Here is a 24,302-nt window from a genome sequence, read left to right on the forward strand (position 1 = left end):
CATTCTTGTTGCCCAGGCTGGAGTGCAATGGCATGATCTTGGCTCACTGTAACCTCCGCCTCCTGGGTTCAAATGATTCTCCTGCCTCAGCCTTCCAAGTTGCTGTGGTTACAGGCATGCACCACCACACCCAGCTAATTTTGTATTTTTTAGTAGAGACAGGGTTTCTCCATGTTGGTCAGGCTGGTCTGGACTCCCGACCTCAGGAGATCCACCCGCCTCGGCCTCCCAAAGTACTGGGATTACAGGCATGAGCCACGGCACCCAGCGGATATGATTGTTATTATTATACTTTGTATCCTTTCAGTTTCATATCTTCCTCTCTTGCGCTCAGACCCTTACTCATATCAAGTACTAAACTGTAAACACTAGATCTAGCTCTAAAATGTTATTACCCCTTTCCAAGTGTATCTGCTTATCAACCAAAGTGGGAAGTACATGCTGGATTAAGGAGAAGAGTCTGTGGCCCTTGGTATCATAAAAGAATTACAGTCAGGAGTTAGGGTGAGCTGGGTGACTAAAGCTTTCTGAACGTGGGGCAGAATCAATAACTGTACCTAAGTGGAAAACGGTGTGCTGGGCTGGAACAATGCCCTGTGTCAAATAAACAATCCACAGATAGTCAGAATCAGACTTTATTTAACAATCTGAAAATGTGATCTTCTGGCTTTAAGTCTTGCAAAATGGGTCATAAGTCAAAGACAGATTTGTTCACTATCCTGAATATGTGTGGTTATGTCTCTGTGTAGACAAGTGTCTGTGTCTATAGATACTTTTGGTTTTTATAGTGATTAAAGCTCCACTTTAGTTAATGTATAAAGTCTTATTCTAATAATGCTAAAACCAGAATTAAATATTTTCTGAATCTAATGTTCTCTTCTCCCCAGCCTGCCTCCCTCCATCCCTCCCACAAGGCTGCTCCTCCACCTTGATTAATGCCAGGTCTTTAGACAGCACCAGCATTCCCACTGAGAACCCAGGAACGGATACTGGCTCTTATATCCCTCTGACCTATACCCTCTGGTTGAAGAGCTTCTCTGGGGAGGCGTGGGGCAGGGGGAGTCTTGGCAGTTTCTCTTCAGAGTTGTGGATTTTCACTTGTAGACACCTGGAAAGTAAACATGATTGTGTTAGGTGTTGACCTGCCTTCCCACCAACCACTTATGGAGGGGTTAAACTCAATCTGCTTCTACTGAATTATACTTCATGTAATGCCACTGGTCTCTCTTGAGGGAGGCAATGTGAAACTGGTTGTTGGGATTATTGCAAGGACTTGTTGCAGATATTGTTCATTACATCATTCACAATCTCTTTAAGATGTTTCACAGGAGAATTTCCTTTTTTTTTCTTTTCGACACATAGTCTTGCTCTGTCTCCCAGGCTGGAGTGTAGTGGCACAATCACAGTAACTGTATGTAGCCTTGAACTCCAGGGCTCAAGTGATCTCACCTCAGCCTCTGAGTAGCTAGGACTACAGGCGCACACAACCATGCCTGGCTAATTTATTTTAAAAAATTTTGGGCCGGACACAGTGGCTCACGCCTGTAATCCCAGCACTTTGGGAGGCTGAGGTGGGTGGATCACGAGGTCAGGAGATCGAGAGCATCCTGGCTAACATGGTGAAACCTCATCTCTACTAAAAATACAAAAAATTAGCTGGGCGTGGTGGCGTGCGCCTGTAGTACCAGCTACTCGGGAGGCTGAGGCAGGAGAATGGCGTGAACCCGGGAGGCGGAGCTTGCAGTGAACCGAGATCGCACGACTACACTCCAGCCTAGGCAACAGAGTGAGACTCTATCCCCCCAAAAATAAATAAATAAATAAATAAATAAATAACAATTTTGTTGTCTAGAATGGTCTTGAACTCCTGGGCTCAAGTGATCCTCCCACTTCAGTCTCCCAAAGTGTTGGGATTACAGGTGTGAGCCACGGCACCCAGCCTCTTTTTCATTTTAGTGGGAGTTGTTCTCTTAAGGAATGAGCATCATGAATTGGGTTAACTGATCAGGTTTTTCTCTTCTTGGATTTTAGAAAGCCTGGAACTAATTTCATGGTCATCCTTAGTAAGCTTATTTTATAGAATGCATTTTTTATACTTGCCTAATTCATGGCTCCATTTTATATCACTATCCTGTCTCATATAATTCTGAGTTTTTCTGCTATATGTTGTGTATATGTGTGTATGTTAATATAATAAACATATATATATGCAGTTCACGTGCCACATAATGACGTTTTGATCAACAATGGACTCTATATACAAAGGTGGTCCCATAACATTATAATGGAGCTGAAAAATTTCTATTGCCTAGTGATGTGGCTGCTATTGCTAACATTGTAGCCTTCATAACATCACAGCACAACACATTACTCACATATTTGTGATGATGCTGGTATAAACAAACTTACAGTGCTGCCAGTTGTAAAAAGTACAGCACATGCAATTATGTACAGTATATAATACTTGATAACAATAAACAACTATATTACTTGATTTTTTTTTTTTTGAGATGGAGTCTTGCTCTGTCACCCAGGCTGGAGTGCAGTGGCGCGGTCTCGGCTCACTGAAAGCTCCACCTACCGGATTCACACATTCTCCTGCCTCAGCCTCCCGAGTAGCTGGGACTACGGGCGCCTGCCACCGTGCCTGGCTAATTTTTTGTATTTTTAGTAGAGACGGGGTTTCACCGTGTTAGCCACCGTGTTAGGTTAGTTAGATAACCCCGAGTTATCTAACTCGGGGGTTCACCGAGTTAGATCTCCTGACCTCGTGATCCACCCGCCTTGGCCTCCCAAAGTGCTGGGATTACAGGCATGAGCCACCGTGTCCAGTCACTTGATGTATTTAATATACTATGCTTTTAAAAATAATTTTCTATATATATTATTTTTGAAACAGAGTCTCACTCCATCACCCAGGCTGGAGTGTAGTGGCACAATCCTGGCTCACTGCAGCCTTCATGTCCTGGGTTCAAGTGATTCTCATGTCCTCATGCCACAGCCTTCCAAGTAGATGGGATTACAGGCACCTGCCACCACGCCTGGCTAATTTTTGTATTTTTAGTAGAGATGGAGTTTCACCATGTTGGCCAGGCTGGTCTTGAACTCCTGGCCTCAGGTGATCTGCCTTTCTCAGCCTCCCAAAGTGTTGGGATTACTGGCATGAACCACCACGCCAGGCCTACAATACTTTTTATTATTGTTTTAGTGTGTATTCCTACTTATTAAAAAAAAATTTCTGCTTATTGGCCAGGTGTGGTGACTCACGCCTGTAATCCCAGCATCCCAGCACTTTGGGCGGCTGACGCGGAAGGATCATGAGGTCAGGTATTCGAGACCAGCCTGACCACCACGGTGAAACCCCGTCTCTACTAAAAATACAAAAATTAGCCAGGCATGGTGGCGCCACCGGCTGTAATCCCAGCTACTCAGGAGGCTGAGGTAGGAGAATCGCTTGAACCCAGGAGGCGGAGGTTGCAGTGAGCTGAGATTGTGCCACTGTACACTGTACTCCAGCCTGGGCGACAGAGAGAGACTCCATCTCAAAAAAAAAAAAACAACAACAAAGTTCTGCTTATTAAAAAAACATTAACTGTAAAACAGCCTCAAGTAGATCCTTCAGGAGGAGGCGTTGTTATTACAGGAGATGACAGGTCCATTTGTGGTAGTGCCTTGAAGACCCTTCTAGTGGGACAAGATGTAAAGGTAGAAGACAGTGATATGGGTGATCCTGACCCTGGGCCAATTAGTATGTTTGTGTGTTTTTATTTATTTGTTTATAGATGGTGTCTCACTATGTTGCCCAGGTTGTATTTGAACTCGTGGGCTCAAGTGATCCTCCTGCCTCAGCCTCCTACATAGCTGGAACTACTATAGGTACATGCCACCACACCCAGCTCTGTCTTAGTTTTTAACAAAAAAGTTTTAAAAAGAAACAGAAAAAATACGGAAAAAAAGCTTATAGAATAAGGACATAAAGAAAATTTTTTTTTTTTTTTTTTTTTGAGACGGAGTGTCGCTCTATCGCCCAGGCTGGAGTGCAGTGGCCGGATCTCAGCTCACTGCAAGCTCCGCCTCCCGGGTTTACGCCATTCTCCTGCCTCAGCCTCCCGAGTAGCTGGGACTACAGGCGCCCGCCACCTCGCCCGGCTAGTTTTTTTGTATTTTTTAGTAGAGACGGGGTTTCACTATGTTAGCCAGGATGGTCTCGCTCTCCTGATCTTGTGATCTGCCTGTCTCGGCCTCCCAAAGTGCTGGGATTACAGGCTTGAGCCACTGCGCCCGGCCATAAAGAAAATATTTTTTGGCCAGGTGTGGTGGCTCACGCCTGTAACCCCAGCACTTTGGGAGGCCAAGGCGGGCGGATCACCTGAGGTTGGGAGTTCAAGACCAGCCTGACCAACATAGAGAAACCCCGTCTCTACTAAAAATACAAAATTAGCTGGATGTGGTGGCGCATGCCTGTAATCCCAGCTACTCAGGAGGCTGAGACAGGAGAATCGCTTGAACCTGGGAGGCCAAGGTTGTGGTGAGCTGAGATCATGCCATTGCACTCTAACCTGGGCAACAAGAGTGAAACTCCATCTCAAAAAAAAAGAAAAATATTTTTAATGGTGTAGCTTAAGTGTATAGTGTTTATAGTCTACAGTAGTGTACAGTAATGTCCTAGGCCTTCACATTCACTCACCACTCACTGATTCACCCAGAGCAGCTTCCACTCCTGCAAGCTTCACTCATGATAGTGCCCTATACAAGTGTATCACTTTTTATCTTTTATAGGTATTTTTACTCTACTTTTCTACGTTTAGATACACAAATATTAACCACTGTGTCACAACTGTCTACAGAATTCAGTAAAGTAACATGCTGTATAGGTTTGCAGCCCAGAAGCAATAGGTTATACCATACAGCCACACATAATGACAAAATCGCCAAATAATGCATTTCTCAGGGCCTATCCCTGTTGTTGAGCAACACATTACTGTATAATATGACCTTTTTGTATTTTTAAAAAATATCTTAACCTCTTTAATTCCTTTTTGAAATAACTTGAGATTTAATTAAATAAATACCTAGAAGATAGGGCCAGTTTAAGGTCAAGTATAGGGAAATGGGCACAGAGACACCATGAAGTCCCAGTTTATTCTTGCTTCTTCTGGTTCCCACCTGCTTGACTGCCCTAAGGGTATGGTTCCCTGCTGGATTCCCCTTGTAGCCTGTAGTGAAGATTCCAGCCTGTTCCCAAACCCCTGTCAACCTAATGCCCAATCTATTCTCTGTATATCTGGTCTTACCTCTTCTTGAGGTTCAGGTGCTGTGAGGTTGTTGTTTTCTGGTACCGCGGAGACTTGAAGCTGGTCTTGGCTCTACAAAGAGAAGAGTTCTGTCAGTAAGAGGTGGCTCAACCTTTCCAGCCTCTCAGCGTAGAAGTGTCTTCTGTGCCTTATACTTTACAAGGGTCTCAGTATTTGTACTATTACAAAGGGCAAAATACAATGTTGTTTCACCAGAGCCTGAAGGCATCGGGAAAGGCTTTCATCCATCCTCTTTTACAGATGAAGAAACAAGAAACTAAGATTCAAAGGGTAAAAAGACTTGCTGGGACAGGAAACCAGGTCTTTGGATTCCAGAGCTGTTTCCACGATCAAACACCATGTAATCTGTGTGACATGGTGTGGATGTGTATCTATAAGGGAGTGCGAGGTCTTAAAATGACTACCTGCCATTTTTAGACGAACCCTCCTCAAGAACATATTGCAACTCTCACACTTAAGTGATCCTAATCTATGACACGCAGTTAGGAGAAGCAAGTGGTAAAATGATTTCTTTGGGAAAAATTTTAGGTTCTGAGATGGGAACCCAATGTGTAGGAAGCCCGGTCTAGGCCATGTGCAGGGGTGCTGTAGTCCCAGCTCATTGAGAGGCTGAGGCAGGAGGATCACTTTGGGCCAGGAGTATCAAGGTTGCAGTGCACTCCAGCCTGGGCAACATAGTGAGATCATCTCTAAAAATATAAATTTTAAAAAAAGAAAGAAAGCCCTGACTAGAAACTGCTATGCTAGGGGAAGACCCTGTGAGGTTTAAAACAAGTTTTTAAAAAATTAATTTACAAACTATAAAATCCATATTTTAAAAACAGAACCAATTTCTTTTTAATTTTTTTCTTTTTCTTTTTTTGGGAAGGAGTCTGGCTCTTTCACCTAGGCTGGAGTGCAATGATGTGATCTCAGTTCACTGCAACCTCTGCCTCCCAGGTTCAAGTGATTCTCCTGCCTCAGTCTCCCAAGTAGCTGAGATTACAGGCTCCCACCACCATGCCTGACTTTTAGTAGAGATGAGGTTTCACTCTGTTGGCCAGGCTGGTCTCAACCTCCCGACCTCAAGTGATCCACCCCCTCAGCCTCCCAAAGTGTTGGGATTACAGGCGTGAGCCATGGCACCTGGCCAACAGAACCAATTTCTAGCAATGTGATAGTCACTTGAAATTCCATGATTTCTCCTTCAAGGACATTTTCTTTCTTCTTACTCCCTCCTCCCTTTCCAGGTCATGAATTAGCTCAAAGGTGATGTTACATCACCTCCCAGAAAGTTAACAAAACGTTCCATCTCTCTGAGATGATTCAAATGGTAAGCAAGAACAGATTTTTTCCCAGTAATTTTTTTTCAAAAATGGCTATGTTTTTTCCCAGTTATATTTATATTTACCCATTTTTACATGTGACATGTCCATAATTCTGCCTGAGAGAAAATATGATTTATAATGCATCTGCAAGGGAAGTGAGCATACATAGGCTTCAGAGGATTGATGACACGAATAGGCTAGGATCTAAGATGCTCTAGTTGCTTAATTCTATAGCAAAAATATTTCTCCTTAGCTGATGAACAAAGCAGTCCCACCAGAGAGGCTAAGAGTAAGGAAGTATTATAAATCTCAGATATAAGGAGGAAGACACAGGGGAAAGGAAAGTATATCCTGTACCTCTTTTTCAGGGATGACAGTGTTACTAGCCTGTTTGTTAAAATGGTCAGAAAGAGTCTTGGCTCCTATAAACTCTTCCCTTCAAAAAGATTACTCAAAGAATGCAAGCTTGTTTTGTCATTCCCCAGAGGCAAACAAAAGGTCACTCTATTACTGTCTCCATCTAAAATCATATAATACATTATAAAACCAAACTGAAATCAATCCAACCACTGAGTTGTTCTTTTCAGTGCAGAAAAATGAGAAGTAGCTATACTTACCTACTCAAAACTCTGCATTTATCCTGCGCTTATTCACTATCCACATGTCCTGCCTATCTCTCTCCATCGGCACAGTTGCCTCAGACTAGAACCCGACCAAGGAAAAGTTATTTTTATTATTAATTTAAAAAATATTTTTTTGAGATGGGGTCTCACTCAGTTGCCCAGGCTGTAGTGCAGTGGCGTGATCACGGCTCACTGTACCCTTGACCTCCCTGGGCTCAGGTGATCCCACCTCAGCTTCCCAAGCAGCTGAGGCCATAGGCATGTGACACTATGCCTGGCTAATTTTTGTATTTTTTGTAGAGATGGGTTTTTCCTATGTTGCCCAGGCTGATCTTAAACTCCTGGGGTCAAGTGATCCACCTGCCTCAGCCCCCCACAAAGTGCTAGGATTACAGCCACTTTGGGAGGTTGAGGCACTGCACCCAGATCTTTTCATTAAAATTTTTTTTTTGTTTTTTGTTTTTTTTTGAGGCGGAGTCTCGCTCTGTCGCCCAGGCTGGAGGGCAGTGGCGCGATCTCGGCTCACTGCAAGCTCCGCCTCCCGGGTTTATGCCATTCTCCTGCCTCAGCCTCCCGAGTAGCTGGGACTACAGGCGCCGCCACCACGCCCGGCTAATTTTTTGTATTTTTAGTAGAGACGGGGTTTCACTGTGTTAGCCAGGATGGTCTCGATCTCCTGACCTCGTGATCCGCCCACCTCAGCCTCCCAAAGTGCTGGGATTACAGGCTTGAGCCACCGCGCCCGGCCTAAAATTTTTTTAAAGAGATGAGATTTCACTGTGTTGCCAAAGCTGGAGTGCAGTGGCTGTTCACAGGTGTGATCATAGCATACTACAGTGTTGAACACCTGGGCTCAAGTGATCCTCCCGCCTCAGCCTCCTGAGTAGCTGGGATTACAGCTTTGCACTACTGAGCCTGACTTAAGGAGAAGTTTTTTTTTTTTTTTTGAGACAGAGTTTGCGCTTGTTGCCCAGGCTGGAGTCCAATGGCGAGATCTTGGCTCACTGCAACCTCTGTCTCCTGAGTTCAAGCAATTCTCTTGCCTCAGCCTCCTCAGTAGCTGGGATTTCAGGCGCATGCCACCATGCATGGCTAATTTTTGTATTTTTAGTAGAGACGGCATTTCACCATGTTGACCAGACTGGTCTCGAACTCTTGAACTCCTGACCTCAGCTGATCCACCCACCTTGGCCTCCCAAAGTGCTGAGATTACAGGCGTGAGCCACTGCGCTCGGCCTAGGAAAAGTTTTATATCTTGCTCTGTTAGGGCCCTCAGTGCTTCATGTGAATCAGGACTGAGGGCCTCTGAAAGATATACTTCTGGAAAAAGAAAAATAAATTTTAATATGTAAAAACAATAGGGCATAATCATGTAGATGACTTAGGCTTTTAGTACCTCTGAGGAGTCAACTGAGATAAGCTTATCATCCTCTTCCTTGTCTTCCATCTTCTTTGCCTCTCCAGGCTCTGAAGCTATCTGTGAATCAAAGTGAACAGTGGAGGAGAGAGTCCCACACCTTCCCATCCTGGGGCCCATCCCTGTGCCCCTGGTCCATATTAGCTCCTCTCAGATAGCAGGAGGCTCCTGAGGTAGCCTCGGTCAGACACAGGCAGTAGTAGGGTGGGATGACCTGATGAGCGCCAGATATCTCACACACTTCTCCCAGATACACACATGGCTCATGTGCTAGCCTTCTGCATTGCTCACGTCACTGCTGACTGCTCTATAAACTTGCAACTCAGCTCCCATCCCTGTGCCCTTCCCTACTTAATTTTTCTTTGTATCATTTATCATTACTAGATTGTAATTTTATTTATTCTTTTTTTTTTTTTTTTTTTTGAGATGGAGTCTGGCTCTGTCGCCCAGGCTGGAGTGCAGTGGCGCGATCTCGGCCCACTGCAAGCTCCGCCTCCTGGGTTCACGCCATTCTCCTTCCTCAGCCTCCCGAGTAGCCGGGATTGCAGGCACATGCCACAACGCCGAGCTAATTTTTTGTATTTTTAGTAGAGACGGGGTTTCACCATGTTGGCCAGGATCTCCTGGCCTCACGTGATCCGCCCACCTCAGCCTCCCAAAGTGCTGGGATTACAGGCATAAGCCACCGCGCCCGGCCCTTAGCTCTTAACATCAAGGAAAGAGAACTAATTCTTAAGGCGGCCCATCCCATTTTTTTTTTGGTCAGCCCCTTGTGTCTCCTTTGCCCTTACACAATATTTTTTTTTCCATCCCATTTTAAAAATTGAGCTAATTCTGGCCGGGCGCGGTGGCTCAAGCCTGTAATCCCAGCACTTTGGGAGGCCGAGACGGGCGGATCACGAGGTCAGGAGATCGAGACCATCCTGGCTAACACAATGAAACCCCGTCTCTACTAAAAATACAAAAAAATTAGCCGGGCGTGGTGGCGGCGCCTGTAGTCCCAGCTACTTGGGAGGCTGAGGCAGGAGAATGGTGGGAACCCGGGAGGCGGAGCTTGCAGTGAGCCGAGATCGCGCCACTGCACTCCAGCCTGGGCGACAGAGCGAGACTCCGCCTCAAAAAAAAAAAAAAAAAAAAAAATTGAGCTAATTATTGAAAGTTCCTCTTGTATTGATCCAAAATGTATCTTAAAAAAAAGTATACATAGTTTTTTATGCCTCTGCCCTCTGGAGTGTCACAGAACAAGTCAAATCCCTATATGATAGCCTTTCCATATAATGTGACTAGAATATGACTTGAGGCCCAGCACGGTGGCTCACACCTGTAAGCCCAGCACTTTGGGAGGCAGAGACGGGAGGATCACTGGAGCCTAGGAGTTTGAAACCAGCCTGGGCAACATGGCGAAACCCCATCTCTACCAAAAATACAAAAATGAGGCAGGTGTGGTGGTATGCGCCTGTAGTACCAGCTACTTGGGAGGCTAAGGAGGGAAGATCACTGGGGCCCAGAGAGGTCAAGGCTGCAGTGAGTTGTGATCGTGCCACTGCACTTCAGCCTGGGTGACAGAGTGAGACTCTGCCTCAAAAGAAAGAAAGAAAGAAAAAGAGTATGACTTGATTTACAGATCCTTCACAGAACTAGTTGCTCTTCAATGGGTTGGCATCTCTCAATTTTTTTTTTCAAAAGCCTTAAACATTTTTTTTTGAGAAAGGGTCTCACTCTGGTGCTCAAGCTGGAGTGTAGTGGTGCTCACTGCAGCCTCAACCTCATAAGCTCAAGCAATCCTCCTGCCTCAGCCTCCCAAGTAGGGAGCAGCCTTTTTAAAAGACTGTCTTTTTTGCTTTACTTCCCTCTGTGAGTTCCTGCTTCTAGGTCTTCTCATCAGAGAAGACACACTCTGGAAATTTGCTGCCATTTTTTTCAGGGTCTATTTACCATAGTCACAGGCATAATGAAATGAAGTGAGACTCACCCTCCTGCCCCCACTAAAGAAGGTAAAGCTCAGGATTCCAACTATTGGTTCTTTATTGGTTTAAATTTATTATTTATTTTTTAATTTTTTAAATTTTGTGTTAATTTTTTTTTAACTTTTCCTTTTTCTTTTCTTTTCTTTGAGACACAGTCTTACTCTGTTGCCCAGGCTGTAATGCAGTGATATGACCTCGGCTTACTGCAACCTCTGCCTCCTGGGTTCGAGTGATTCTAGTGTTCTTGTGCCTCAGGTCTTCCAAGTAGCTGAGACTACAGACGCCACCATGCCTGGCTAAGTTTTGTATTTTTAATGGAGACAGGGTTTCACCATGTTGGCCAGGTTGGTCTTGAGCTCCTGGCCTCACGTGATCTGCCCGCCTCGGCCTCCCAAAGTGCTGGAATTACAGGTGTGAGCCACGACGCCCGGCTTCAACTATAGGTTCTTTATACTAGGAACTCCCAGAACTTGGAGGAAAAAAAATTAGTAAGAATCTGCTCATTGGCCGGGCGCGGTGGCTCAAGCCTGTAATCCCAGCACTTTGGGAGGCCGAGACGGGCGGATCACGAGGTCAGGAGATCGAGACCATCCTGGCTAACACGGTGAAACCCCGTCTCTATTAAGAAATACAAAAAACTAGCCGGGCGAGGTGGCGGGCGCCTGTAGTCCCAGCACTTTGGGAGGATGAGGAGGGTGGATCACGAGGTCAGGAGATCGAGACCATCCTGACTAACATGGTGAAACCCCGTCTCTACTAAAAATACAAAAAATTAGCCAGGCGTGGTGGCGGGTGCCTGTAGTCCCAGCTACTTGGGAGGCTGAGGCAGGAGAATGGCGTGAACCTGGGAGGCAGAGCTTGCAGTGAGCAGAGATCGCGCCACTGCACTCCAGCCTGGGGAACAGAGTAAGACTCCGTCTCAAAAAACAAAACAAAACGAAACAAAACCAAAAAAAAAAACGTGGAGAAACCCCGTTGCTACTAAAAATACAAAAATAAGCCAGGTGTGGTGGTGTGCGCCTATAATCCCAGCTACTCTGGAGGCTGAGGCAGGAGAATCACTTGAACCCAGGAGGCGGAGGTTGCAGTGAGCCAAGATTGCGTCACTGCACTCCAGCCTGGGTGACAGAGCGAGACTCCATCTCAAAAAAAAAAAAAAAAAAAAAAAAGCCAATTACCCTAAAAGTAGATTACTAAATTGCTATGAAGACATGAAACAATCCCCAGAATCCAAAAAGGTGTCCAAGAGCATTCTGACTATAGTAAAGATACCTACATGGAAGTTATAAAAGGATATAAAGACACTACCAGAGCTGGGTGCAGTGGCTCACATCTGTAATCTCAGCACTTTGGGAGGCCAAGACAGGAGGATCACTTGAGACCAGTAATTGAAGACCAGCCTGGGCAACATAAGGAGACCCTATCTCTACCGGGGAAGGATCACTTGAGCTTGAGAGGTCGAGGCTGCAATGAGCTGTGATCACACCCCTACACTCCAGCCTGGGTGCCAGAGTGAGACCCTAACTTAAATAAATAAATAAATTAAATTAAATTAAATACCCAACCAGAACTACTCTTACCTGAGATGTCATTAAGGTGGGGGAAGTACAAAGTTCTTCGGGGTTCTGATTGTGCATGTTTTCATTTTCTTTGGCCTCAGGAGTTCTTACTGGCTTCTCTGGTGTTTCTGGATTAGGAGAGACCTCTAGGGAGGTCCTAGGACTTGGAGTCCCAGTCCCCAAGGAGGCCCTAGGGCTAGTGGGTGAACCCCCTCCAGAGGCTGGAGGGCTGGAGGGTATGTTCCCTGAGGAGGGCCTGGGGCTTGCAGTGGCTCTAGGTGGAGGAGGCCTACTAGGGGGTGCTGAGGTCCTCTGGAGAGAGGCTCTCTTCTTTGGTTGTTCGGATCCTTCACTTGCGGCGCGGGTTCGGAGGACTACTTCTGCGGCAGATGATGAAGGCTGCCCTGAAGGGCTCAGGGCTCCACCAGGTGATGGAGCTGGGGAGCTGGGGAGAACTTCCTCCTGGGACTTGACACTCTCAATGGTAAGAGAGGGCTGGGCCTGGGCGGGGCCATTGCAGGCTGGTAGAGGCTCTTCTTCCTCAGAGGAGCTTGCTTCAGATCCTTCCTTCTCTATTTCCTCATCTTCTAAGAGCTCCTTGATCTCAGAATTGTCATCCCCCTGGGCTGCATCAGGTGCCAGATCTTCAGTTGCTGAGACAGATTCACTCTCACTCTTCAAGGAAAGTGTAGAGGGACTAGTAGGTGAGGTAAGAGGACTGGAGACCATAGTTGTTTGAACTGGGGGAGAAATGACTAAAGAGCGCCTGCTACTGATAAAAAAGGAAGGTGTTCAGATTCAGAATGGCTAAAAACCAGAAGCAATGTAAATATGCAAAAAAAAATTATGATGCATATAATAAACAGAATAAAGCAATTTAAATGTTAGAAAGTTTGCATAATTTACAATAACACTTACAGAGTGAAGTGAAAAAAGGCCAAAATTTTATCTGTATTATGAACTCAATTATGTAAAACTATGTACAGAGAAAGAGACTGGAAAGAAACACTGCAAAATGTTAGCAAATATTTTCTCTGGGGCAAAGATTAATGGGTGATGTACAGTTGAACTACACAGATTTCATATTTGTGAATTACCTACTTATTTATTTGGAACCCCCAAATCAATACTTGTGGCCCTTTTTTTTTTTTTTTTTTGAGACGGAGTCTCGCTCTGTCGCCCAGGCTGGAGTGCAGTGGCCGGATCTCAGCTCACTGCAAGCTCCGCCTCCCGGGTTTACGCCATTCTCCTGCCTCAGCCTCCCGAGTAGCTGGGACTACAGGCACCTGCCACCTCGCCCGGCTAGTTTTTTTTTTTTGTATTTTTCAGTAGAGACGGGGTTTCACCGTGTTAGCCAGGATGGTCTCGATCTCCTGACCTCGTGATCCGCCCGTCTCGGCCTCCCAAAGTGCTGGGATTACAGGCTTGAGCCACCGCGCCCGGCCAACTTGTGGCCCTTTCCCAGTCACTATTGGACATGCACAAGTAGAGAAGAATGAGTTGCCTGGCACACACTTTCCAGATGAAGTCTAACAAGACAACCATCTACCTTCTTGCTTCCGTTCTCAAACTGTAAACAAGTGTCCTTTCCACCATGTTTTCCTAACTTTGTGCTTTTTGTTGGTGATTTTGCTATTTAAAATGGCCCCCAAGCTGTAGTGCTAAGTGCAAAAATACTGTGATGTGCCTTCCAGAGAAAATACATGTATTAGATAAGCTTCATTCAGGCATGAGTTACAATACTGCTGGTTGTGAGTTCAATATTAATAAATTAATAATATAGATTAAATAAGGTGTCTTTAAACAGAAACTCACATAAAACAAGGTTATATGTTGGGTGGTTGATGAAAATTTTGTGATCAGGGGCTCACAGAAACCTGTGGTTTGATGTTCAGTGAGTGTGGCAACTTTATAGAACAAAACTACCCTGAACAAGAATCAACTATAACATTTATCAAGTACCTACTATGTGCTGGATGCCATGCTTATCCTTGAGCATCCAGGATTAGAATCTAGAATATATCAGCAAACAAAAACTTATATAGATCAATTTTTTTATAAAAGGTCAACAACCCAATTGAAAAATGGGAAAACGATATATAGGAAAGTCACAGAACAGGAATGTTAAATGGTCAGTAACATGAAAAGATACTCAAGGTAATTAGCAATTATGAAGCTATGAGTTAAAACTGCAAAAAATATTCCGTTTCATACCCATGAGCTTGTAAGAATGAAGAAGTCTGACAATTTCACATGTAGTGAGAATGTGGACTCATGAGGGCTCTTACTCACTGCTGATGGGTAGTAAACTGGAATCATCACCTTGCAGGGCAATATGGCAATATCTCATAAGGGTCAAGAAGCCCCATGACAGCTCTTATGACTCAACAATCCTGCTCCAAGTATAGACCCTAAAGAAACTCTTGATAATATTCACAGGGACAAATGTAAAACTTGTTCATCACAACATTATTTATAATAGCAAAAACCTAGAAGACAACTCAAATGCCCCAAACTAGCAGGAGGATAAATAAATCATGAACTACGCATACAATAACAACTATAGAAAGGAAACAGCAGAGTTACTATAGCAACATGTAGCAATAATGAAAAATCTTACAAATAATACTAAGAGAACAAAAGAAGTTGCAGAACAATACATACAGTATAAGTCCATTTATATAAAGTTTAAAAACATGCAAAACAGCCAGGCATGGTGGCTCATGCCTGTAATCCCAGCACTCTGGGAGGCCAAGGTGGGCAGATCACGAGGTCAGAAGTTCAAGACCAGCCTGGCCAACATAGTGAAACCCTGTCTCTACTAAAAATACGAAAATTAGCTGGGTATGGTGGTGTGTGCCTGTAATCCCAGCTATTTGGAGGCTAAGGCAGGAGAAGCGCTTGAACCCGGGAGGCGGAGGCTGCAGTGAGCCAAGATCGTGCCATTGCATTACAGCCTGGGCAAGACCCTGTCTCAAAAACAAACAAACAAACAAACAAACAAACAAAAAAAGCAAAACAATATTTTACGTATGCATGTATGTGTGAAACAATACAATGTGTGTATGCTACATTTAGTATTACATTTAGTATTTATTTCCATGCATGTTATGTGTGAAACATACATGCACACACAAAATAAAACAACAAATGATAAATACTAAATGTAACATAGTGGTTACCTTTAGTGGGGTCAGAAAGAAAAAGTGAGTGGGGAAGGAACAGCTATATTTACAACATATTTACATGGCTATTTGTTATATTATTCTTTATACATTTAGTTATGTCTGAAATATTTAATTTTTATTAATTTTTTTAGAGACAGGGTCTTGCTCTGTCACCCAGGCTGCAGTGCAGCGGCATGATCATAGCTCACTGCACCCTCAAACTCCTGCGCTCAAGTGATCCTCCTGCTTCAGCCTCCTGAGTAGCTAGGAGTACAGGTATGCACTACCGTGCCTGGCTAATCTTTATTTTCTTTTAATCTTTTTTTTTGTAGAGATGAGATTTCACTATGCTGCCCAGACTGGTCTCAAACTCCTGGTCTCAAGTGATTCTCCTGCCTCAGCCTCCCAAAATACTGGTATTATAGGCATAAGCCACCATGTCTGGCCCTGAAATATTTAGTAAAAAGCAAAATAAATTATATAGGAGCATAGCATAAACAACAAACATCATCATGCATATGCACATAGGGACAGGTCCGGATTCTGGACTGGAGATGAAGATTTTGAATACGTTCACACATGGGACAAATGAAGCAAAAGAGTCTTGGACGGTGCTCACCTTGACAGTCCCTTCACCACAAAGACTTTATTGGAATGTTGCTTCTCCAGTTTGCTCATCACCTCGTAGAGATTGTGGTTCAGCTACAGCCAGTAAGAAAGAAGGGGATGCTAGCCAACTGGGAACCCGAGAGTGGCATATCCCTTCTCCCCTCCCCTTCAGACAGCTTCCCAAAATAAAACCTCCCCCTTTCAACTCTGATCTGAATTCCTCTTCATCTGTCTAGCATTAGAGTCCAGGATCCTGTCCCACCACCCCCTCTTCCTTGTCTCTCTGTGTTCTAAGTTCTGCCTCTTCCATCGGACTGGCAGCTGTCTCAAGGCAGGGTCCATAACTGATGTCTGATTTGAGGTTCCAGCTTCTCACAGGTGATCCAGGGAATGAAAACTCATTTTTAGGCCGGGCGCGGTGGCTCACGCCTGTAATCCCAGCACTTTGGGAGGCCGAGGCGGGCGGATCACGAGGTCAGGAGATCGAGACCATCCTGGCTAACACAGTGAAACCCTGTCTCTACTAAAAATACAAAAAAATTAGCTGGGCGTGGTGGTGGGCACCTGTAGTCCCAGCTACTTGGGAAGCAGAGGTAGGAGAATGGCGTGAACCCGGGAAGCGGAGCTTGCAGTGAACCGAGATTGCGCCACTGCACTCCAGCCTGGGCACCAGAGCAAAACTCCATCTCAAAAAAAAAAAAACAAACCTCATTTTTAATACTAACTAGGTAAATCACATGTTAGCCAAATAAACTACGGAGTGTGGTATGTGTAGCTGTGTGTGAATGTAACTAATGTTGTAGTAGCAAAGATCTTGGAATCCCAGGACTAGAAAAGACTTCATAAATTACGTTATATGGCTGCCTGTCACTGAGAGGATTAGTCTTATTTAAGACTAACCACCTGAGAAACTGACTTGTCCTTAAACACTGCACTCTCCAGTCCCCAGCAACAATAGATAGAGATTTCACAATGGGGTTCCCCATTTTAATTGTTCCTTCCATAGGCCTAACCTCCTTTATTCATGCTAAAGCTGAAATTTGGATGCATTTACTCAGTTGTTAAGGGAGATGAAGAGGGCCCTCTGATGTGTTTTAATACAGTTAAATATACAATCAAGTGCTCTTATTTCATCATGAGATAGAAGTCAAAATCTGTGGTGCCAATATGCATATTTAAAGAAATTATGTAAGTCAAGGCTACCTTCATATTTACTACAAAACACACCCACGAGCCTCACTTGGCCAGACGCTTCTCACCTTGCTCATTTCCCTGTAGAAGACATCCCTCAAGTTGGAAATGTTTTGGAAGATGGTCACATAGCAGCCAATACGACTATTAGGAAGCAAAATAACAAACACACGGGTAAGGCATGGGAAAGGAGTTCTTTGTTTGAAATACAAGGTATGACCTTAAGTCAAAACCAGCCACTGAGGCTCCTAAAAGAACACATCCCACTGGGCATGGTGGCTCACGCCTGTAATCCCAGCACTTTGGGTGGCCTAGGCAGGCGTATCACAAAGTCAGGAGATCGAGACCATCCTGGCTAACATGCTAAAACCCCGCCTCTACTAAAAATACAAAAAAAAAAAAAAATTAGCCAGGTGTGGTGGCATGTGCCTGTAGTCCCAGCTACTTGGGAAGCTAAGGCAGGAGAATCGCTTGAACCTGGGAGGCAGAGGTTGCAGTGAGCCGAGATCCCGCCACTGCACTCCAGCCTGGGAAACAGAGTGAGACTCCATTTAAAAAAAAAAAAAAGGCCACCCCACATCCCACACTCAGGATGTTCTGGGATCTGGATTCATCAGAGCTAGGCCAGGAACACACCTGATTCTTAGGAGCAGGAAGGCCAGGGGAGACAATATCAGTTCAGGTTGACATCAAAGTTTAACAGTTTCATGGAGTTATCTGATTTGGGCTCTTGAAGAGCTGAGCAGACATGAAAGGGGTTTGAATAATTTTTTAAAGGGCTATATAAATATAAGGCCACCTAATTATAATTATTACAGTAAGTAATTATTCTTTCCCATTATGCAATACAGTACAACTTCTATGCCTGTATGTACATTAATGGAATTCTCCTGTAAGTGAATCAAGGAAATATACTTTTAAAGAAACTATATTAAATTTCATTTCTAGGCCAGGCACCATGGCTCATGCCTGTAATCCCAGCACTCTGGGAGGCTGAGGCAGGTGGATCACTTGAGGTCAGGAGTTTGAGACCAGCCTGTCCAACAGGGTGAAACCTGTCAAAAAATACAAAAATGGCCAGGCACGGTGGCTCACACCTGTAATTCCAGCACTTTGGGAGGCCGAGGTGGGCGGATCACAAGGTCAGGAGATTGAGACCATCCTGGCCAACATGGTGAAACCCCATCTCTACTAAAATACAAAAAATCAGCTGGACTTGGTGGCACGTGCCTGTAGTCCCAGCTACTCGGGAGGCTGAGGCAGGAGAATTGCTTGAACCTGGGAGGTGGAGGTTGCAGTGAGCCGAGATTGTGCCACTGCACTCCAGCCTAGCAACAGAGCGAGACTCTGTCTCAAAATAAAACAAACACAAAAATTAGTCAGGTGTGGTGGCACGTGCCTGTAGTCCCAGCTACTCAGGAAGCTGAGGTGGGAGAATTGCTTGAACCTGGGAGGCATAGGTTACAGTGAGCCATACTCCAGCCTGGGTGACAGAGTCAGACCCTGTCTCAAAATAAATAAATAAAATAAAATAAAAAATAAAATTTCAATTTTATTTTAATTAGGAGTCACATAATGTCTGAATACATGTATTCATTACAAAGGCTCCATCCTATGTACACCAATAAGTGACAATATAAAATATTCTGACCACAGTTCTATTATGCCTATCTTGTACAATAAAAAGAAAAAAGGATACAAATGGAGTTTCTGCTCAGATTTCTCTTTAAATGTGGAAAATTTGGCCAGGCATGGTGGCTCATGCCTGTAATCCGAGAACTTTGGGAGGCCAAGGCAGGGGGATCACTTGAAGTCAGGAGTTCGAGACCAGCCTGGGCAACATGGTGAAACCCCATCTCTACTAAAAATACAAAAAAAAAAAAAAATTCAGCCAGGCATGTTGGCACAAGCCTGTAATCCCAGGTACTTGTGTGGCTGAGGTACAAAAATCACTTGAACTAGGGAGGTGGAGGTTGCACTGAGCTGAGACTGAGTGTTACTGCACTCCAGCCTGTGTGACAGAGTGAGACCCTGTCTCAGAAAAAGGGGGGCAGTGTGGGAATTTAAATCTAAAACACTTTTATCTACCTACTCTCAAGGCACACAAGGTGCCTTTGCTTCACACAAGCAATTTCAGTCATTACCTATTATAAAGAATAGGCAGCTCCTCTAGTAGTTCTTGGTTCAGATCTTCAAACACAGTCTGGGCTTTGTTGAACTCTTCCTCTGCCTAGGTGGTAACAGAGACAAGACAATCTCCCTCAATTCTGAACCCAGTACTACAGCATGCCCCCTTCATTCTCTGCATTTTTTTAGGCACTAGGCTTACTGGGAGCCATCCCTCTTCTTCCCCTGAGCATGCCCTCCCCAGCCTCAAGACTCTGACTATCCTTACAGCATCAGTGTCAGAAGAAACAGATTTCCTTCAGGACACTGGATGCTGAATTTATAATTTCCTATACCCACGTTGGCCCAGCCACCTCCCACCACCATGGGGAGAAGGAGAACAGGAAGAATTTACCAGTTTTTGTTGTTGTTTTTGCTTTACCTTGGCAGTCTTGGCCTCATCTTTCTTCTTGGCATTCTGCACTGCCTCCAGGTGATGTCGGGTACTGTCATAGTCCACGAGTTTCCGACCCCGCTTGGCAATTCTCTCCTGACCCAGCATAATGAGAAAGGGTGTGGATATCACTTTTTAGTGGACAGGATGTAGGTAACAGAATACCAAACAGAGAGCAAGGTTCTTGGATCCTACTATCAAATTTCACTTTCGTTGTTTTTTGTTTTTGACTTTTTTGAGACAGGGTCTTGCTCTGTTGGCCAGGCTGGAGTGCAGTGATGCGATCTCAGCTCACTGCAACCTCTGCCTCCCAGATTCAAGCAATTTTTGTGCTTCGGCCTCCCAAGTAGCTGGAATTATAGGCGTGTGCACCAAGCCCGGCTAATTTTTGTATTTTTAGTAGAGATGGGGTTTTGCCATGTTGGCCAGGCTGGTCTCGAACTCCTGGGCTCATGTGATATGCCCACCTCGGCCTCTCAAGGTGCTAGGATTACAGGTATGAGCCACTGCACCCGGCCCCAATTTCACTTTCTAATAGGGTTTGGTGCCCATGGGGTCTCCCTCAGTATCTGGGAAGAATGGGGGATTCTCAGAGGGAGATAGAGTCCTACAGAGCATGTGGAAATCTTTATTAATTATATATAGTATATATATATATAATAAAATACATATATATATTTCCACCTCCACCTCCCCCTGTATTAAATTTTAATATTTCCTATGAACCCATTATAAACTGCTTCAGTCTCCAGGAGAAATGGCCTGGAGAATCACATGAAAGTGAAAGTCTGGATTTTTCGGAATGAGTCCCAAATCTGCCATTCATTAGCCTGTGGCCCGTGGCAAGGCACATCTCTTTTGGAGCCTCAGTAGCCCCATCTCCCCTTAAACGACTGCTATTTGAAAGATCGAATGCTGAATACAAAGTGCTCTGAAAGCTCTAAAACACAGTAAAAGCTATAAATTACTATGACCACTGAAAGTCTACTCAGCCTTATCCAAACTATAAATTATACCAGTGAGAAGCAGACTATGTCACTGAACCGTTTCATTCTCTCAGTCACAGAATTTGAAAAGATCTTAGCGATTATCTGGTCCAGCTTCCCATACAATACATGAGTCTTCTCTATAACATCCAAGATAAGAAGTAGTTTGACTGCTGTTTGCACAAAGAACAGACAACTCACTATCTTTGAATCTATTTCATTTCATTTTTGGAAAGCTTTAATTATTAGGAACTTAAATCAGCCTCCCTCTAACTTCTTCCTCTGAATCAGCACAGTGCCTCATAGAGTAGGTGTTTAACAAATACTAGAGCTGGATGCAGTGGCTCACGCCTATAATCCCAGCATTCTGGGGGGCCGAGGTGGGCGGATCACCTGACGTCAGGAGTTTGAGACCAGCCTGGCCAACACAGAGAAACCCTATCTCTACTAAAAATACAAAAACTAGCTGGGCATGGTGACGCATGCCTGTAATCCCAGCTACTTGGGACGCTGAGGCTGGAGAATCGCTAGAACCCAGGAGGTGGAGGTTGCAGTGAGCCAAGACCATGCCATTGCACTCCACCCTGGGCAACAGAGCAAGACTCCATCTCAGAAAAAACAAAAACAAAAACAAAACTAGCTGAATGAATAGATGAATTCTAATTCTGCTTTCTGGAACAGTTTAGAATAGGTGGAATTCCTCTTTTACCTAACAGACTTTCAAGTATTTGAAGATAACTATTTGATTGCCCCATGTTTCCTCTTCTGTACAATAAACATCTTTAGTGCCATCAGCTGTTTCTCACAGCTAAAGGGGATGCCTCTAACTTGGATCTAATTCGAAATCAGCCCAAATATAGCTCACTGAAATCTAAGTTTATTTATTTACTTATTTTGAGACATCAGCCTCTGTCACCCAGGCTGGAGCGCAGTGGCATGATCTCGGCTCACTGCAACCTCTCTCTCCCTGGCTCAAGTGATCCTTCACCTCAGTCTCCTAGGGTGGCTGGGACTACAGACACACACCACCACACTGACAAATTTTTTTGTATTTTTTGTAGAGATGGGGTTTTGCCATGTTGCCCAGGCTGGTCCTGAACTCCTGGGCTCAAGTGATTCTCCTGCCTCAGCCTCCCAAAGTACTGGGACTACAGGTGTGAGCCACTGTACCCAGCCTTGAAATCTAAGTTTAAACATAAACTTCACACTACTTCCGACCTTATATCCTAACCTCTTGTCTAACCCTCAACCTTAATCTTTCTCCTAACTTACCCAAACTTCATTCTTAATTGAGCTCTAATTCTACTTATAATGCTTAACCCAATATGTTCTCTAACCAGGATGGATCATCCACAAGCTAACCTTGATTCTGTACATCGAGTACCTTAATTTCGCTGAACTGGGCAACGTAGTTTTCCATGGTCCTCACAGCCTGGTCAGCCAGTTTCTCCTCGTAGTCTTCCCAAAGGAGATCATTATTCTGTGGGATAGAGGCAGAGGCTGGTGAAGGCTCCACTTCCCAACAACAACTGCCTACCAGGGAAATACCCAAATTCTCCCTGCAAAAACCTTCTTTTTTGTAGCACTGTATTTAGAATACCACGTTGGATTCCGGGGAATACAGAGGAAGAAAAGAAACAGCCCCTACCCCAAGGAACTGCGCTACGGGAGTCTGAACATACATTCAGAGATTACGAACAGGGCACAAGGTTAAAGCCTTGGACTCCAGAGTTTATACGGGAAATTTTAAGAGTGTATGAACTTTGTTTTAAAAAACAACCCATCTTTAGGAGGTAAAACTTCCCATAATGTTTTAAAGAGGGGAAGAGAGTCAAAATTAGAGGAATCCACAGATTAGGGAAAACTTGTTTTTACCTTAACAGTTGTAGCTTCTTCCTACCACCCAGTGACTGAGGCTATACAAATGCACAGTGTGAACTGGCTCCTTTGTTTTCCTATTTTCTTGGATAGAGAAGCTAAGCTGAGGTTGAGATGCAAACAGGAATAAGTGCCAACAAGTCGTAAAACCCAAGCCACTCTTACCCCTACGATGGTCTTCAGCTCCTCATGACCGTCCCACTCGCTGTTGTAGATCTCCTGCAGGGTTTCTGACACTCTTTTTGAACTTTCATGCATCACTGAAAGGAGAGAATTCAGTCCCACCATCATGTTTCCCCAACAGTATTTGTTGTAATCACATGGGTGACAAATCAGTGGTTCCAATTCAGAAGGACAAACTCAGAAGGTTTAGGTTATGTAAGTGAGGAAAGCTGGATGGGGCTGAAAGGAAAAGTCACTCTTCCTCAGCCCACAAAGTTCCAGGAGTCAAGAGTAGACAAATGATAAAATGACAAAAACCTGGGGGTATGGCTGATGTTTTCCACCCCCAAACCTCTTAGTAGCTGTATAAATGCCCTCTGGATTCTCCCATGCTGCAATGCCCACCTTTGACTGCACTAAGGAAGTTCTTCAGGTCCTTGTACAGCTTGTAGCCTTCTGCCTGAAAGAGAAAAGTACATTTGGTGACTAAAGAGATTCATATTTCAAAAGACGCTCCAGAGGTCAAAGTCGAAAAGTAGGTTAAAAGCAGAAATCACACCTGGAATTTCTTCAAATATTCACAATTGTTATAAGTTAGCCTTTACTTTCTTTACCAACATGTTGTAGGTGGTCTCTTTTGTGTTAGTTAAGATAGGGGCTTGCTAAAGCTCCCATTACACTGGCGTCTTCCTTCCAGTGAACAAGAGCCTATACCCAAGTTCCTCTTTTGAAATGTAAGTGTTCTCCATGTGACACTGCGATTCTCTGGCTTGCACCCTCCCCTCTGGGTAAAGTGCTACCATTTTCTGCAGACACCAGGCCTTCTTCTTTCTCTGAACCCCCACACAGACACTCCTCTCCCCCCGATATCCTTCTCTGCCTTGCCTCACTTTACCCTTCCCTTCCATCAGTCACCTGCTTTATGCTACTCCAAGTAGCCTCATCATTGCTTCTCCTGTTCCACCCCGAATGTCTTCATCTATAGCTCTATCTATCCCTGCTTCCATCTTTGCTCCTGTGTCTGAAATCTCGTTTTTTAGCCTAGGAATCCCAAGTTCAGACAAGGGCTCCTCCTCCCTCTAAAAAAGGAAAAGAAGGTATCTTTTAGACTTGGAAGTTTAAATCTCAATCTGATAGATGAACTGCTTTTGTTATTACTCTGACAAATGTTCATTTAGCCTCTGCTTCTCAAATACTTCCAGGAACTGGAAACTAACATCTTGCCTGAGAAAGTATCACTTGATTTTAAACGAGTTCTGTTAAAACTTTTTCTGGCTGGGCGTAGTAGTTCACCCTTATAATCCCAGCACTTTGGGAGGCCAAGGCTGGTGGATTACTTTAGGTCAGGAGTTCGAGACCAACCTGGTCAAAATGGTGAAACCCTGTCTTTAGTAAAAATACAAAATATTAGCCGGGCGTGATGGCGCACACCTGTAGTCCCAGCTACGCGGGAGGCTGAGGTAGGAGGATCGCTTGAACCTGGGAGGCGAAGATTGCAGTGAGCTGAGATCAGATCGCGTCACTGTACTCCAGCCTGGGTGACAAAGCAAGACTCCGTCTC

At 44.5% G+C, this 24,302-nt stretch overlaps 1 protein-coding gene across 2 annotated transcripts in view; it reads right to left on the reverse strand.

The window, feature by feature from the left end:
* Positions 1-619: 619 nt before the first annotated feature.
* Positions 620-24,302, reverse strand: part of BIN2 (bridging integrator 2) — a 40,651-nt gene continuing 16,968 nt past the window's right edge. The window contains exons 3-14 of one of the 2 annotated variants that reach the window (XM_025401570.1): positions 23,147-23,201; positions 22,745-22,839; positions 22,086-22,181; positions 19,704-19,811; positions 19,300-19,385; positions 17,224-17,299; positions 15,975-16,057; positions 14,151-14,153; positions 12,210-12,960; positions 8,642-8,722; positions 5,295-5,366; positions 620-1,108 (exon numbers count right to left, since the gene is read on the reverse strand). In XM_025401570.1, the coding sequence (XP_025257355.1) occupies positions 1,079-1,108; positions 5,295-5,366; positions 8,642-8,722; positions 12,210-12,960; positions 14,151-14,153; positions 15,975-16,057; positions 17,224-17,299; positions 19,300-19,385; positions 19,704-19,811; positions 22,086-22,181; positions 22,745-22,839; positions 23,147-23,201 (1,536 nt within the window). In that variant the 3' untranslated portion in view covers positions 620-1,078. The remainder of the gene's footprint in view (positions 1,109-5,294; positions 5,367-8,641; positions 8,723-12,209; positions 12,961-14,150; positions 14,154-15,974; positions 16,058-17,223; positions 17,300-19,299; positions 19,386-19,703; positions 19,812-22,085; positions 22,182-22,744; positions 22,840-23,146; positions 23,202-24,302) is intronic. The other variant, XM_025401571.1, reaches the window with a different exon arrangement.

Source organism: Theropithecus gelada, chromosome 11 (genome assembly GCF_003255815.1).
Source record: "Theropithecus gelada isolate Dixy chromosome 11, Tgel_1.0, whole genome shotgun sequence".
NCBI lineage: Eukaryota > Metazoa > Chordata > Mammalia > Primates > Cercopithecidae > Theropithecus > Theropithecus gelada.